Consider the following 12,243-nt stretch of genomic DNA (forward strand, 5'->3'; position numbering starts at 1 on the left):
GAGGGAAATAATCCAGGATTTCTCCCTTTTATCCTGCTGTGTGCAATCTATGGATTTATACAGCCACGTGCTGAACAGGAGGTCAGCATATTTTCTTCATTTGCTCTGGTTTATAATAGCGCCAGCAGGGAGTTTAGGGCCGGCCTCCTGGACGGACGCAGGCCGGCAGAATAATTAGCACGAATCGTGCGGCGCGACGGAGGGAGCGTGAAGTCTCGGTATGCGAGCCGTGGCTCTCGCCTCGCTGTTTTACTGACCGTCTCACCTGGAACAAAATGGCCGCATAGGCTGATGGCACGCTGCCACATTGCTTCGCTGGCTCCACTGCATTCTATTGTTGTCAGTCCCACTTGGAATGTGAACTCCGGGATGACGGTGTTCTTCCAGCGTTATAAAAAGTGCATCTGCTGCAGTGGAAAATGTCAGGGCTCTTCTTTAGGTACAGTAGGAGTCCTCACAGCCGGTGATATTCTTTGTTAGAGCCTAATTAGCTCTCTTATATTCTCAAGTGCTGTCGCCATCCAGATTTAGAGGGGCTGGGGTAGGGGAGGAGGCACTGGAAAGTGCTTATGTTCGCTTAATTTGGGCTTGATTGACAGCTCCCTCCCCTGTGCTCAGGATCATTTAATGAAAGAAACCATCTGGGTTCCTTTCAAGTGAGCGATGCGCCTCGTCTGATGTGTTTTACGTAATGAGCGTTTTCTTCCTTCTGTTACTGCCTTTAACTCCTCAGTGGTTAAAAAATGTTCAGCCCTAATTACCCTCTTGCCCTGATGAGATGAATAAAGCATTTTTGTCATGATGCACATTGTTTTATTTGACTGCTCTTCATGGCGGTGTTAGTCACTGATGTATAAAAATAACTGTCCAGGCAGTGTTGGTAGGGAGGAGGTTTATTTAATTCCTCGAATGGAATTTGCCTCCTTCTCGAATTCCACGTCCGTCAAAGCCGTAGTTCAATAAGGCAGGCTGCATTAGCTTCAGGGGTAGCAGAGGTGGACGACGCAGTGACTAACTGACTTTGTGCTGACTGTGTTGCTCTGTCGGAGCTCTGCTCCAGTCCTGGCAGCCCCGCGCCGGTTTGCGCACATGGAACTGTTTTTACGCACTCCTCGGCCTGCTGTGTACTCTGTGGCCCTGGCCGTTACCGCAGATCAAAGCACCATAACGCTAAACCAGCAGATTAGTTCCCCAGTTTTTAAATGCAGGGAATTTAAGGCACATCTAAGAAACAGATACCACCTTTATTAGCAGAACACTAGTGGTGGGAGTTCTGGACCCCCTTTTTAGTACGTGAAGATAAAGATCATTGTTTTCTGAAACCGATCTCATTATTAAATAACACATCACAGGCAAAGAAAACATTCAAGTAGCTGTTTTCCTTCCGTGATACTGCATTCAAAGATTTGAGCTTGCCAGCACTCTTTGTCTATTGAGTTTAGTCTGCTGTCTGGTGACTTGATATTTTTTTACTGTTAACTTTGGAGGATGATTTAGAACATTCTGTTTTGGGCTGGTTACTGAATATTCACCTTCGGAAATTAAAAAAAAAAATTTAATAACCATGAAATTTAACACCATAAATATTCAGCGGAATGGAATGAAACGTGCAACATGACCTTAAGAAGCCTTCGCTGATTTCACAAGATAAAAGTGCGGGACATCATCGTGCATCACACCACACATTACTACTATGGAATGTGCACGTGTAAACCAGTGTCTGCCTGATAGCCTCCCTGCATCCATCTAATGTCAAGTCCAAAAAATGCAGCAACGCCTCTGTGCTTTCTCTCTCCCTTCTGGCTCCAGAACAACAAGGTGCGTCGCTTTGCCTTTGAGCTGAAGATGCAGGATAAGAGCACCTACCTGCTGGCGGCCGACAGCGAGGCCGAGATGGAGGAGTGGATCAGCACCCTCAACAAGATCCTCCACACCTGCTTTGAGCTCGCCATGCAGGAGAAGAGGAACGGGGACCTGCATGATGGTGTGTGATGTGTGTGCGTATGTGTGTATTTGTGTGTGTTATGTTTGTGTGTGTGTCTGTGTGTTTGCATGCGTGCGTGTGTGCGTGTTTGTGTGTGTGTGTGTGTGTGGGTTTATGTGTGCGTTTGTGTGTGTGTACGTCCTTTAGGCCTCAGTCAATAAGTGTGAGAGAGAGACCCTGAAAATACTATTTTCCATGTACTCTCTGTTCAGTCATGTCCTCTCATCAGGTCCCTCCCTTGCAGAAGAGGAAGTTCAGAATTGAATGAGCCAAGTCAGAGGCTGGAGAATAACGCAGTATACTGTAGGCCGGGGCGTCTTCTGCGAATCAAATTGTGGCAAATTCTTTTGAAAGTGCTCTATATGTAAAATTTGATTTGGTATGAGAAGCCCCCAGACAGGACTGCACAGCTGCATCCCCAGGAAGGCTTAGTTTCAAGCTTTGTTCCCGATGAGTGCACCACCACCCCGCACAGCTCTCAGGAAGCACTGACGTAGCACAGCTGAAGCCCCGAGTCCCCGCCTCCAGCGCTCCGTATGGAGACATCGCGCGTTTAATCGAGCGTGGATGACGTCGCGTGGCGTCGCCCGCAGCCGCCGATCGGAGATGACGGCGTTAGTTGACGCGGCTGTTTTGGCTGTAAGTTCATTCGGCCGTAGACCCGCGTGACGGGCCGGCTCTCGTGCGGCGCTCCACGTCAGTGATGTCAGTCAGCGTGGTGCGGGACGACTCCTGCCCCGGGGTAGCAGTACGTTTGGGAAACCTGCCACGGATTCCAGCTCCCCCCAGGCAGACAGCGAGGTGCTGCGGACCACCCAGCCTTTAAACGCTCTCCCCTGTCCCCCTCCGATCTCAGCGCTCCGCCGACAGCCAGTGTGTCTGCTCTCTAATCTCGCAAACGCGCCTGCTCATTGTTGTTTAAGGTGCTGTAATAACACCCCCTCTTGCGGGATTTCACAATTTTTTTTCGTCGAGCAAAAAAAGCCTGTCCGATCTCTGTACTTTCACAGGAAAAGCCATTTGGCTTGTGAGACCACTTTTAGGAGAGTGAAATCAGTTTTTTAACCTTTCACTGCTAATATGATAATGTTATTATTATCATTGAGGGGAGTGAAGGCTATATGATGTTTTGCTACATCATATTCTCCAGTTTCATTCTTCCCATTCTTCATACAGGGAGGAAATGGTGCTACGTGTGTGGGTTATGGTTAGGCCTGTGTGTTATGGTTATGATTAATCAAAGGTAATCTGATCTTCTTTACAGACGATGAGCTGGGGAAGGCTGACAGCTCCTCTGGGAGTTTAGAGAGTTTTCAGGTAGGTCCTGTTGTCATTGGAAAGTAGTTCATACAACATTACTCACACTGTATCCCTATGATGTAGAACCTGGGTACACCTGGGGAATCTTGTTGGAGCTGTACTCAAATACACAAAGCATAACGAGAATGCTACTCATGCTTTTGTATTTCCTCAGCAAGTGTCAATTTAAGAATTCAGAATCCATTTGAGAATCTGAAACTGAATTGTCCCTCCATGTTTAGGCTCCAATGTGTAGCCCTCAGACATATGGCCTTAATTAGCTCAGTTGTGATATATAAAGCATATTTTACATGTTTCTCTATTAGAGTCATTGGATATCTGGTGCCGGGAATTCTGGGAAATTTAACAGAAAAGTATCAGATTTGGAGAGGAAAATGTGTCCGCTGTCCTACAAATGTGGAATATAAATTTGCAGCTTATAGCTCATAAAACAGACAATACTTATGTAAAGTAACCCAAGAACCAACACTGGACTGGAAAGAATGTTCTGGATATTGACTAATTTGAGAGAGAGTTGCTCCTCATGATTTCCTTTAGCATGTGCTGAACTGCGTGGCTGCTGCCGATTTTGCGAGCCTGACCGGAGCAGCGCTCCGTCAGAAATGTGCTGTGCTTTGAAACGGCTGGCCATATGTCGGCAGCGGAGGGATGCCATGTGTGTCTGGGGAAGGGGAACGTGGCAGTCTCGTGACAGCCTTGGTTTGTGGGCTGCCAGTTTGAAGGACAGCTTGCCTCCATATGTCAGTGGCTCTACAGTACCCTCTGCATGCCCTGCCATCCAGCAGACCCGCCCCCTCTCCCCCACCCTCCTGCCCCCTGCCTCTACACTGAGGTGACTGCCCCTCTATACTGAGGTGACTCCCCTCTGCCTCTGCAGTGAGGTGACTGCCCCTCTACGCTGAGGTGACTGCCCCCCTATACTGAGGTGACTCCCCTCTGCCTCTACACTGAGGTGACTGCCCCCTGCCTCTACAGTGAGGTGACTGCCCCCTACCTTTACACTGAGGTGACTACCTCCTGCCTCTACACTGAGGTGACTACCTCCTGCCTCTACACTGAGGTGACTACCTCCTGCCTCTACACTGAGGTGACTACCTCCTGCCTCTACACTGAGGTGACTACCCCCTGCCTCTACACTGAGGTGACTACCCCCTGCCTGTACTCTGAGGTGACTGCCCCCTGCCTCTACACTGAGGTGACTACCCCTGCCTGTACTCTGAGGTGACTACCCCCTGCCTCTACACTGAGGTGACTACCCCCTGCCTGTACTCTGAGGTGACTGCCCCTGCCTCTACACTGAGTGACTACCCATGCCTGTACTCTGAGGTGACTGCCCCTGCCTCTACACTGAGGTGACTACCCCTGCCTCTACTCTGAGGTGACTACCCCTGCCTGTACTCTGAGGTGACTGCCCCCTGCCTCTACACTGAGGTGACTGCCCCCTGCCTGTACTCTGAGGTGACTGCCCCCTGCCTCTACACTGAGGTGACTACCCCTGCCTGTACCTGAGTGACTACCCCCTGCCTGTACTCTGAGGTGACTGCCCCGTGCCTCTGCACTGAGGTGACTGCCCCCTGCCTCTACACTGAGGTGACTACCCCCTGCCTGTACTCTGAGGTGACTGCCCCGTGCCTCTGCACTGAGGTGACTGCCCCCTGCCTCTACACTGAGGTGACTGCCCCCTGCCTGTACTCTGAGGTGACTGCCCCCTGCCTCTGCACTGAGGTGACTACCCCGTGCCTGTGCACTAAAATGACTGCCCCCTGGGAAACAGGCTTGGCAGGGAGGTGGATACTGTAGAATAGCTTATTGTGTAAAGCGCACTTTCTCTGCACTGTACTTCTGACTCTGCACTTTCCTGATCCAGAATGAACCCAAACACCCCCAAGCAACAGCAGGACTGCAGATACGCGGATTCAATCCAAATGACATTTTTATGCTCCCTGCAGAACGTCTTTAAAAATGTCCCGCTCGCAAACCGTCTGCTGAATTTTGCTGTGTGCTTTTATTTATTGAAGCCCTGACTGCCATCTTGTTTTGTGTTCCCACAAGAGCGCGAGAGATATTGAATCGAGAATAAGGAGTGAGACCAGACTGAAGTTGTTCACCCTGGACCCCGACACACAGGTCAGTGTATTGATTTGTAACTGATGATGAAGTGCAATATGACAGGAACATGAAAGCCACGATGGCTGTCATTTGGAGCTCAAGTGTCTGGCCCTTGATTCCCCTTGGCTCCCTTTGTTTCCTGTCCTAACCTCCTCAAAGGCAATAACCCTGATGATTGATTTCATTTTGTCTTTTTTGTGGCAGAAATTTGACTTTTCTGGAATGGAGCCGGATATTAAGCAGTTTGAGGAGAAGTTTGGGAAGCGAATTATGGTGAACTGCAATGATTTGTCCTTCAATCTGCAAAGCTGTGTGGCTGAAAATGAAGAGGGGCCAACAACCAACGTAGGCTATGAGTCTTTCTGTGTGTCTAATGCTAAATAAGGCTGCATTGCATTATTTATGACTCATTTACATTGTGATATGACTTTCATGTGATACCTTAGCTCTTTCACATTATCATTATGAATCCTTTGCATAATGTGATAATGAATATAGGCGTTGACATTTCTGCATTAGATGTTGTCCTGCCACTATTCAGGCTTTGTTGGCAGCAGGGCACTGGGCCATAACCTCTTGGTATCTGGCTCTCAGTTGCTGATGGGTAACACCTGCACATGGAGCATATGAATTTAATACCCCCATCTCATACCACTCCCTTAACCGGTTTTCTGGAACATATTCGACACAGTAGTTTTGCTTATGTGTTTGGCACTATTATGTCCTGTCCAATCCTAATTCAGCATTCGCCACTATAAACATGGTGCGTCTGTTTAGAAAATGCACCTACCCTTTAAAGACCTTTTGCGTGTGTTTGTTTTGCAGGTGGAGCCGTTTTACGTCACCCTGTCGCTTTTTGACATCCAGAACAGCAGAAAGATCTCGGCGGACTTCCGCGTGGACCTGAACCACGCCTCGGTCCGGCAGATGGTCTCCGGCCACAGCAGCCTGCACATGAACGGCTGTGGAGACTCCCTGCTTGGGGGGCAGAGGACGGTCAATGGGCTGCCGGAGGGGCTTCTGCAGTACCCCAGACAGGTTAGCCTACGCACTTCTAAAATAAGAGCATCTCTGATGGCTTCTGTAGGGAGGGGAGCAGGGGTTTCTAGTAGATTATAGTCTCTCCACTTATTTCCTGAGGGAAATAATGCAGTTTGCTCTGCCACTAACTTGTGTATCAGAAATTCCTTTAATCTGTGGTTGTAATTTGAATCTGCAGACGGCAAAGGGGGTTTTGTTTCATGTTTGCTGGATGTGAATGAGACCAACCATTATTGTTTTTCAATAGGAGGAGCTTTTATTGTTACTCTGCTGAAGGCAAGGGAGACGACTGCATTGATTTCCTTTTCAGCGCTAATTTCAGATCAGTCGATGGTGTGTGTTCTAACTGTCCTTCTTCTGTGTTTATCTGTCCTCCTGCAGGGAGTGTTCTCGGTGACATGTCCTCACCCTGACATATTCCTAGTGGCTCGAATTGAGAAGGTGCTGCAAGGGGGAATAACACACTGCGCTGAACCGTATATGAAGAGCTCAGATGTCACCAAGGTGCAGATCCGAAGGGACAAGCATAAGACCCACCCTAACTTGAGTCAAATGATAATTAAATGTGTGATTGCCCTTTCTATCCATTAGCCAAGTCAACATGATTACCAATAAAGACTCATTCTGCTTACGAATATTAGCCTGTTAGCTTTATGCTATCAGGCTGTTGTAGTTGCAGTTGCAAATCTGGTCATAATCCATTCAGGAGATTTCCAGTAATGAGATGAGTTGATAAAGATTGTGTTAAGAGCATTTGGGAGTATTATAATGTGCTTTATGGAAATGTTGGCAGTGGTTGTGCTAACTTAATTGGACTCACTAGGGCACTTAAAATAATTGCTTTCTCTGTCTTTCTGAAACAATGCTCTTCTTTCTGACTCACTTTCACTGTCAGGCAGCGCAGAAGGTCCTGAAGAACGCCAAACTGGCCTGCAGTCGGTTGGGTCAGTACAGGATGCCCTTCGCCTGGGCGGCTAGGTACGGGTCACTCACACAGGCTGCTTTCTCTGGTCTGTTCTTCTGGCAATGACTAGGTGCCTCTGAGGGAGGGTTCTGAGGAAACAGTCAGTTTGAAATGTGAAGGATCTGTCAAAGCAAGTGTTTGGAATGTTTTTGTCTTCATGTGTGAATCACTCAGATGCATATTCCTGGAGATTCAGTCTTACGGAACTTAGATATTTCTAACCAGTTGAAGTACAGTGTCACTGAATGGAACTACCCTGAATCAAGCTTGTGCTACTTGGCTCTGATCAATTAATTCAGTCCTCTAAATAAAAACAAATAAACTTGAGTCTGCCCAGCAGCCAACACTACTAGAAGCAGAACTAACATGATAATGCTGCGACATTTGACCAGTAGTGGAGTCTGTGTATGTAAATCTTCCCTCTGTCCACAACATGTAATGCCTTCCTCTTTTGGGACCCTTGAGGTGACTTTCTGGTCTTTGATCAGTAAGCTTCGCTCACACTAGCTCGCCAAAAATAAAAGCCATGTTCATCAAACAATAAATGGCCTGAATTTTCAAGAGCAGATTTTCATTTCACAGTTGGTTAGAGTTCCACTGGGAGCCGTGGAAATGGCTCTGCATCTTTAGTGCTCTGAAAGAGTCTGGATGTGTCACGGGGTGTCGATTGTCTTTCCAAACGAGGTCTGCTTGTGCCCGCGATTTTCTGAGGAGCTGCAGGAGCTGTGGAAAGAGAATGAGAGAGTGGAAAAATGCTCAAATCCCAAGGAACCATTATCCAAGAGGCCTGAGAGAATGCTAGGAACAAACCTAGCATGCTCTCAGGAGGAATGTGGTGTGTGAAGTTTCTTTCTCATGGAAGCTTGTCTCATTCCCCTGCGCAGGCCCTTGTTTAAAGACGCATCGGGGACTCTGGACAAGGCTTCCCGCTTCTCAGCCATCTACCGGCAGGACAGCAGCAAGCTCTCTAATGAAGACATGTTCAAACTGCTGGCGGATTTCAGAAAGTTTGTACCGTTTTGTGAACATTCTTGTGCACCCTAGGTCAGTCTGGTTTATGGATCTAACGGCGTACAGCAGTCAGTTGTACAGTCGAAATGTACTGAGCTATGGGTTGTGCTACAGAATGTCTTTGGCCTCTGCACATTCTGTTATACCATTGGGGTTCCTTGAGGCTGTCATGTTTTTAATTACTCACTAATTCTATGGGGGAGTTTCCAGTAAGTTGTGCTTTATGTATCTTCTAAAACCCAAGGCTACAAAGGCTTAAACTGGTACTTGTGTGTCTCTGTTTCTCAGGCCAGAAAAAATGGCTAAACTTCCAGTCGTCTTAGGAAATCTGGACGTGACCATCGACACCGTGGCCCCAGACTTGACAAGTAAGACGTCTGCTTTGAACTGTCGCTGACCATCTTTTCCTCTGAAGGAGATCTGTCTCATCATCGCCCCCATGCTGTTTCCATCTTCCTTTCCGCCCTGCAGATTGTGTCACTTCCTCCTACATTCCCGTGAGGCCCTTTGAGGCCAATGGCAAGACGAACGTGTTATTTGAAGTGGAGGAGTTTGTGCCGTGCATAGCTAAGTGCTCCCAGCCCTTCACCAACTACAACAACCACCTCTATGTCTACCCCAGACACCTGAAGTACGACAGCCAAAAATCTTTTGCCAAGGTAAGCGCACAAAATTGGGCTTCATGGTACCTAGTAAAAATCACATTCGTTTGTTTGGAATAAAGAATAATTTGTCCATTATTGTAATATTCTGAATGGCCTTTATATTCAGAAGCTTATGCTTCACATTATGAAATACATTAAGATTCATCTGTTTTATTTATCTTTGATTTTACATTAACGGTTTCATTATCTAAATAAATGTGAATATCAATAAAGCTTTTGCAAACATACAAGTCATGGCAAGATATAGGGAACAATTTTTATTGTGGCCAAGATTTAAAATTGTATCAGGACCCTCTAAATTGCCTCCAGATGATAGCTGCACATCAACTAAGATCTGATGTTGGCCTGCCAAGTTGAATGCTTTTGCCAGTAAAATCACACTGAACACACAGATTGAAAACATTTACAAGAAACAAGAGAAACATTTGAGAAGTGCCTGCTAGCAATGAAAGAGTGTCCCAGAAACGTTTTCTTTATGTGGGTCAGCATTGTGCTGTCTGTCTCCCTCCTGCCTTCCCTCCTTCCCTCCCTCCCTCCATTTTCAGGCGAGGAACATAGCCGTCTGCATTGAGTTCAAGGACTCTGATGATGAGGACGCCCAGCCGCTCAAGGTTAGCTCCTGTCACCTGCTCGTCCCTACCTTCTCAGTGGTTAACTCTCCAATTCTCATTTATAATATTATACATAGATTTAACTGCAAATCAGAACCAGTATTATCAAATTATCTGAAAATAGTAAATAGTTGGAAATGTAAGATACATGAAATTGGCCAAATGGCATCAATTAATCACCCTGTTCTTATGACTGTAGTGCATCTATGGTAGACCAGGAGGGCCTTTGTTTATGAAGAATGCCTTTGCTGCTGTGCTACACCACCAGCAGAACCCAGAGTTCTATGATGAGGTGAGTGCTTTCAATTGGCTCCCTCATTGTGAGGGGAATTTGATTGAACAGTGCAATGTATGTGCTGAGTCACATAAACAATGCAGTATTGCATACCATAAGCCGAGTGGTCATGAAACATGGATGCAAGTTAATCTTTGTTTCTTATTTTTCAAAATGTGCCACCATTGTTCTTACAGTATTAAGTTTGTCCATGTCTGGTGGGATTTCTGCATGCAGATTCAGTTGTGCTAAAGTGACAGTCACCCTGGATGAAACCGTGGACCGTATGCTAGCTTGCTAGCAAATGTCCGTGAGGATGTTAGCAGAGCATAAAGAAGAGCTGCATGGGCTTGGTGTGAGTTGTAAGGAACTGTGTTTGTGTCCTGTCTTAGTTCAAGCTGGAGCTTCCCACCCAGATTACTGAGAAGCACCACCTTCTCTTTACCTTCTTCCACATCAGCTGTGACAGCACTAGCAAGGGCAGCACCAAGAAGAGGGACCTGGTGGAGACACAAGGTAGGAGCTGCGTACTGTAGTACAAAAGTACATAGTGTTCTTATATAGAATATCTTCTGTTTTCCAAGGATATTGACATATCTACAGGAGCCCTTCCTTCACACGTCGCTGGGAGTGTGTGACATGTCCCTTAATGTGGGCCAAATTCTCTTCTAGGTCATTTAATCTTGAAATATTGGCCTCACCAATGTAGTTTTTGCATCTCCTAATAGTTTAATAGCCACTAGTAATAAAAATGTGCCTCAATCATTTGGGTTTATTGGTGTAAATTCTTCCGTCTTTCTAGTAACATTTTCCTCTGCCAGGTGAGCTGGTGGAGTCCGCTGGCAGGGTCTTGTCTCTTTTAGGTCTGTGGGTCTGTGGTTCTGTGGATTTGCGGGTCTGTGGGTCTGTGGTTCTATGGGTCTGTGGATCTGTGGGTCAGTGGTTCTGTGGATCTGTGGGTCTGTCGTTCTTTGGACCTGTGGGTCTGTGGTTCTGTGGGTCAGTGTTCAAGGCTGGCTTCACCTGTATAGTTGACAGGCTCTCCTCTCATCTGTCCACAGTGGGGTATGCTTGGCTCCCCCTGCTGAAGGATGGCCGGGTGATCACCAATGAGCAGCAGATCCCTGTCGCTGCCAGTCTGCCTGCAGGCTACCTCAGCTGTCAGGAGGGTGTCACCAAGGTAACAGCCATTCTTATACAGGGTGGAGGGGAGGGGCGCTCTTTGTGTTTGTGGATAAGGGCCAAGCCTTTGTTCATTCACCTTCATCCCTTATGAGTTGGCTGTAATTGCGAGAGAGAGAGAGAGAGAGAGAGTGTGTGTGTATGTTAGGGACATGAACAATTTGTCACTTTGTTGATTGTCGAATGTAGAATGAAATTATCAAAAATTCTATATTTTTTTCTTTTTTAAATTTTGCAACTGTTCAAAATAAAAGATCACCAATGCCACCTAGGATAATAGAAGGGGCAGGCAGGCGGGTTGTCATTCACTTTACTTTCCATCAGTTGAAAAGATGGCCAGCTTGCAAAAGAGTACTGTGTGGAACGATTTTGAAAAGTTCAATGATAATGCTTTTTCACTGAAAAATATGTGCTGCCAAATTTGTATACCTTGGTCTGGGGCTGCTTTTCATGGTTTGGGCTAGGTAGGCTCTTTAGTTCCAGTGAAGACACATTTTGATGCTACAGCATACAATCACATTCTAGATGATTCTGTGCTTACCCAACAGTTTGGGGAAGGCATTTCCTGTTTCAGCATGACAATGTCCCCTGAGCACGCAGCAGGGCCCATATAGAAACAGTTTTATTTAGAAAGCTGTGGTGGTGTTTGTAACCATCAAACCATGTGCCTACAAAAAGATAAGATGAAGGCTTCTTATCTCCTGAATGACTACTGATGTTTAAATCCTCTTTGTTTTGGCTTGTTTGCTGAGCTGCTGTATGTGTTTCAGCTTCCATTCCCAAGGGCTTAATTTCATTATGTTTAGGATTGGCCTCAGCCCACTTAAATCTACCTGCAGTGCAAATAATGAATTCCCTTCACCAACCTGTTCTTTTTAGTCCCTTTATAATTACGACTTTAGTCTTGTTATTTTGCTGCTTTACATGGTTTATTGGATTTAGCCATTTATTGTATGCCTGTTGTCAATGGCAGCATTCTGGACCTGAAATCAAATGGGTCGATGGAGGAAAACCTTTGTTCAAGGTGTCCACCCACCTAGTCTCCACTGTCTACGCTCAGGTCAGTAATGGAGCTGCTAAAT

At 46.5% G+C, this 12,243-nt stretch overlaps 1 protein-coding gene across 9 annotated transcripts in view; it reads left to right on the forward strand.

Annotated features, from left to right (window-relative positions):
• LOC135251024 (dedicator of cytokinesis protein 9-like) overlaps nucleotides 1-12,243 on the forward strand; it is a 105,712-nt gene that overhangs the window by 65,431 nt on the left and 28,038 nt on the right. For all 9 annotated transcript variants that reach the window (XM_064327974.1, XM_064327969.1, XM_064327977.1 and 6 more), the window contains exons 8-22: nucleotides 1,810-1,984; nucleotides 3,249-3,301; nucleotides 5,357-5,431; nucleotides 5,618-5,758; nucleotides 6,239-6,451; nucleotides 6,836-6,958; nucleotides 7,350-7,432; nucleotides 8,303-8,425; nucleotides 8,718-8,797; nucleotides 8,901-9,088; nucleotides 9,640-9,705; nucleotides 9,905-9,997; nucleotides 10,372-10,495; nucleotides 11,041-11,159; nucleotides 12,135-12,221. In XM_064327974.1, coding sequence (XP_064184044.1) covers nucleotides 1,810-1,984; nucleotides 3,249-3,301; nucleotides 5,357-5,431; nucleotides 5,618-5,758; nucleotides 6,239-6,451; nucleotides 6,836-6,958; nucleotides 7,350-7,432; nucleotides 8,303-8,425; nucleotides 8,718-8,797; nucleotides 8,901-9,088; nucleotides 9,640-9,705; nucleotides 9,905-9,997; nucleotides 10,372-10,495; nucleotides 11,041-11,159; nucleotides 12,135-12,221 — 1,743 coding nt within the window. The remainder of the gene's footprint in view (nucleotides 1-1,809; nucleotides 1,985-3,248; nucleotides 3,302-5,356; nucleotides 5,432-5,617; nucleotides 5,759-6,238; nucleotides 6,452-6,835; nucleotides 6,959-7,349; nucleotides 7,433-8,302; nucleotides 8,426-8,717; nucleotides 8,798-8,900; nucleotides 9,089-9,639; nucleotides 9,706-9,904; nucleotides 9,998-10,371; nucleotides 10,496-11,040; nucleotides 11,160-12,134; nucleotides 12,222-12,243) is intronic.

The sequence above is a fragment of the Anguilla rostrata genome, chromosome 3, assembly GCF_018555375.3.
Source record: "Anguilla rostrata isolate EN2019 chromosome 3, ASM1855537v3, whole genome shotgun sequence".
NCBI lineage: Eukaryota > Metazoa > Chordata > Actinopteri > Anguilliformes > Anguillidae > Anguilla > Anguilla rostrata.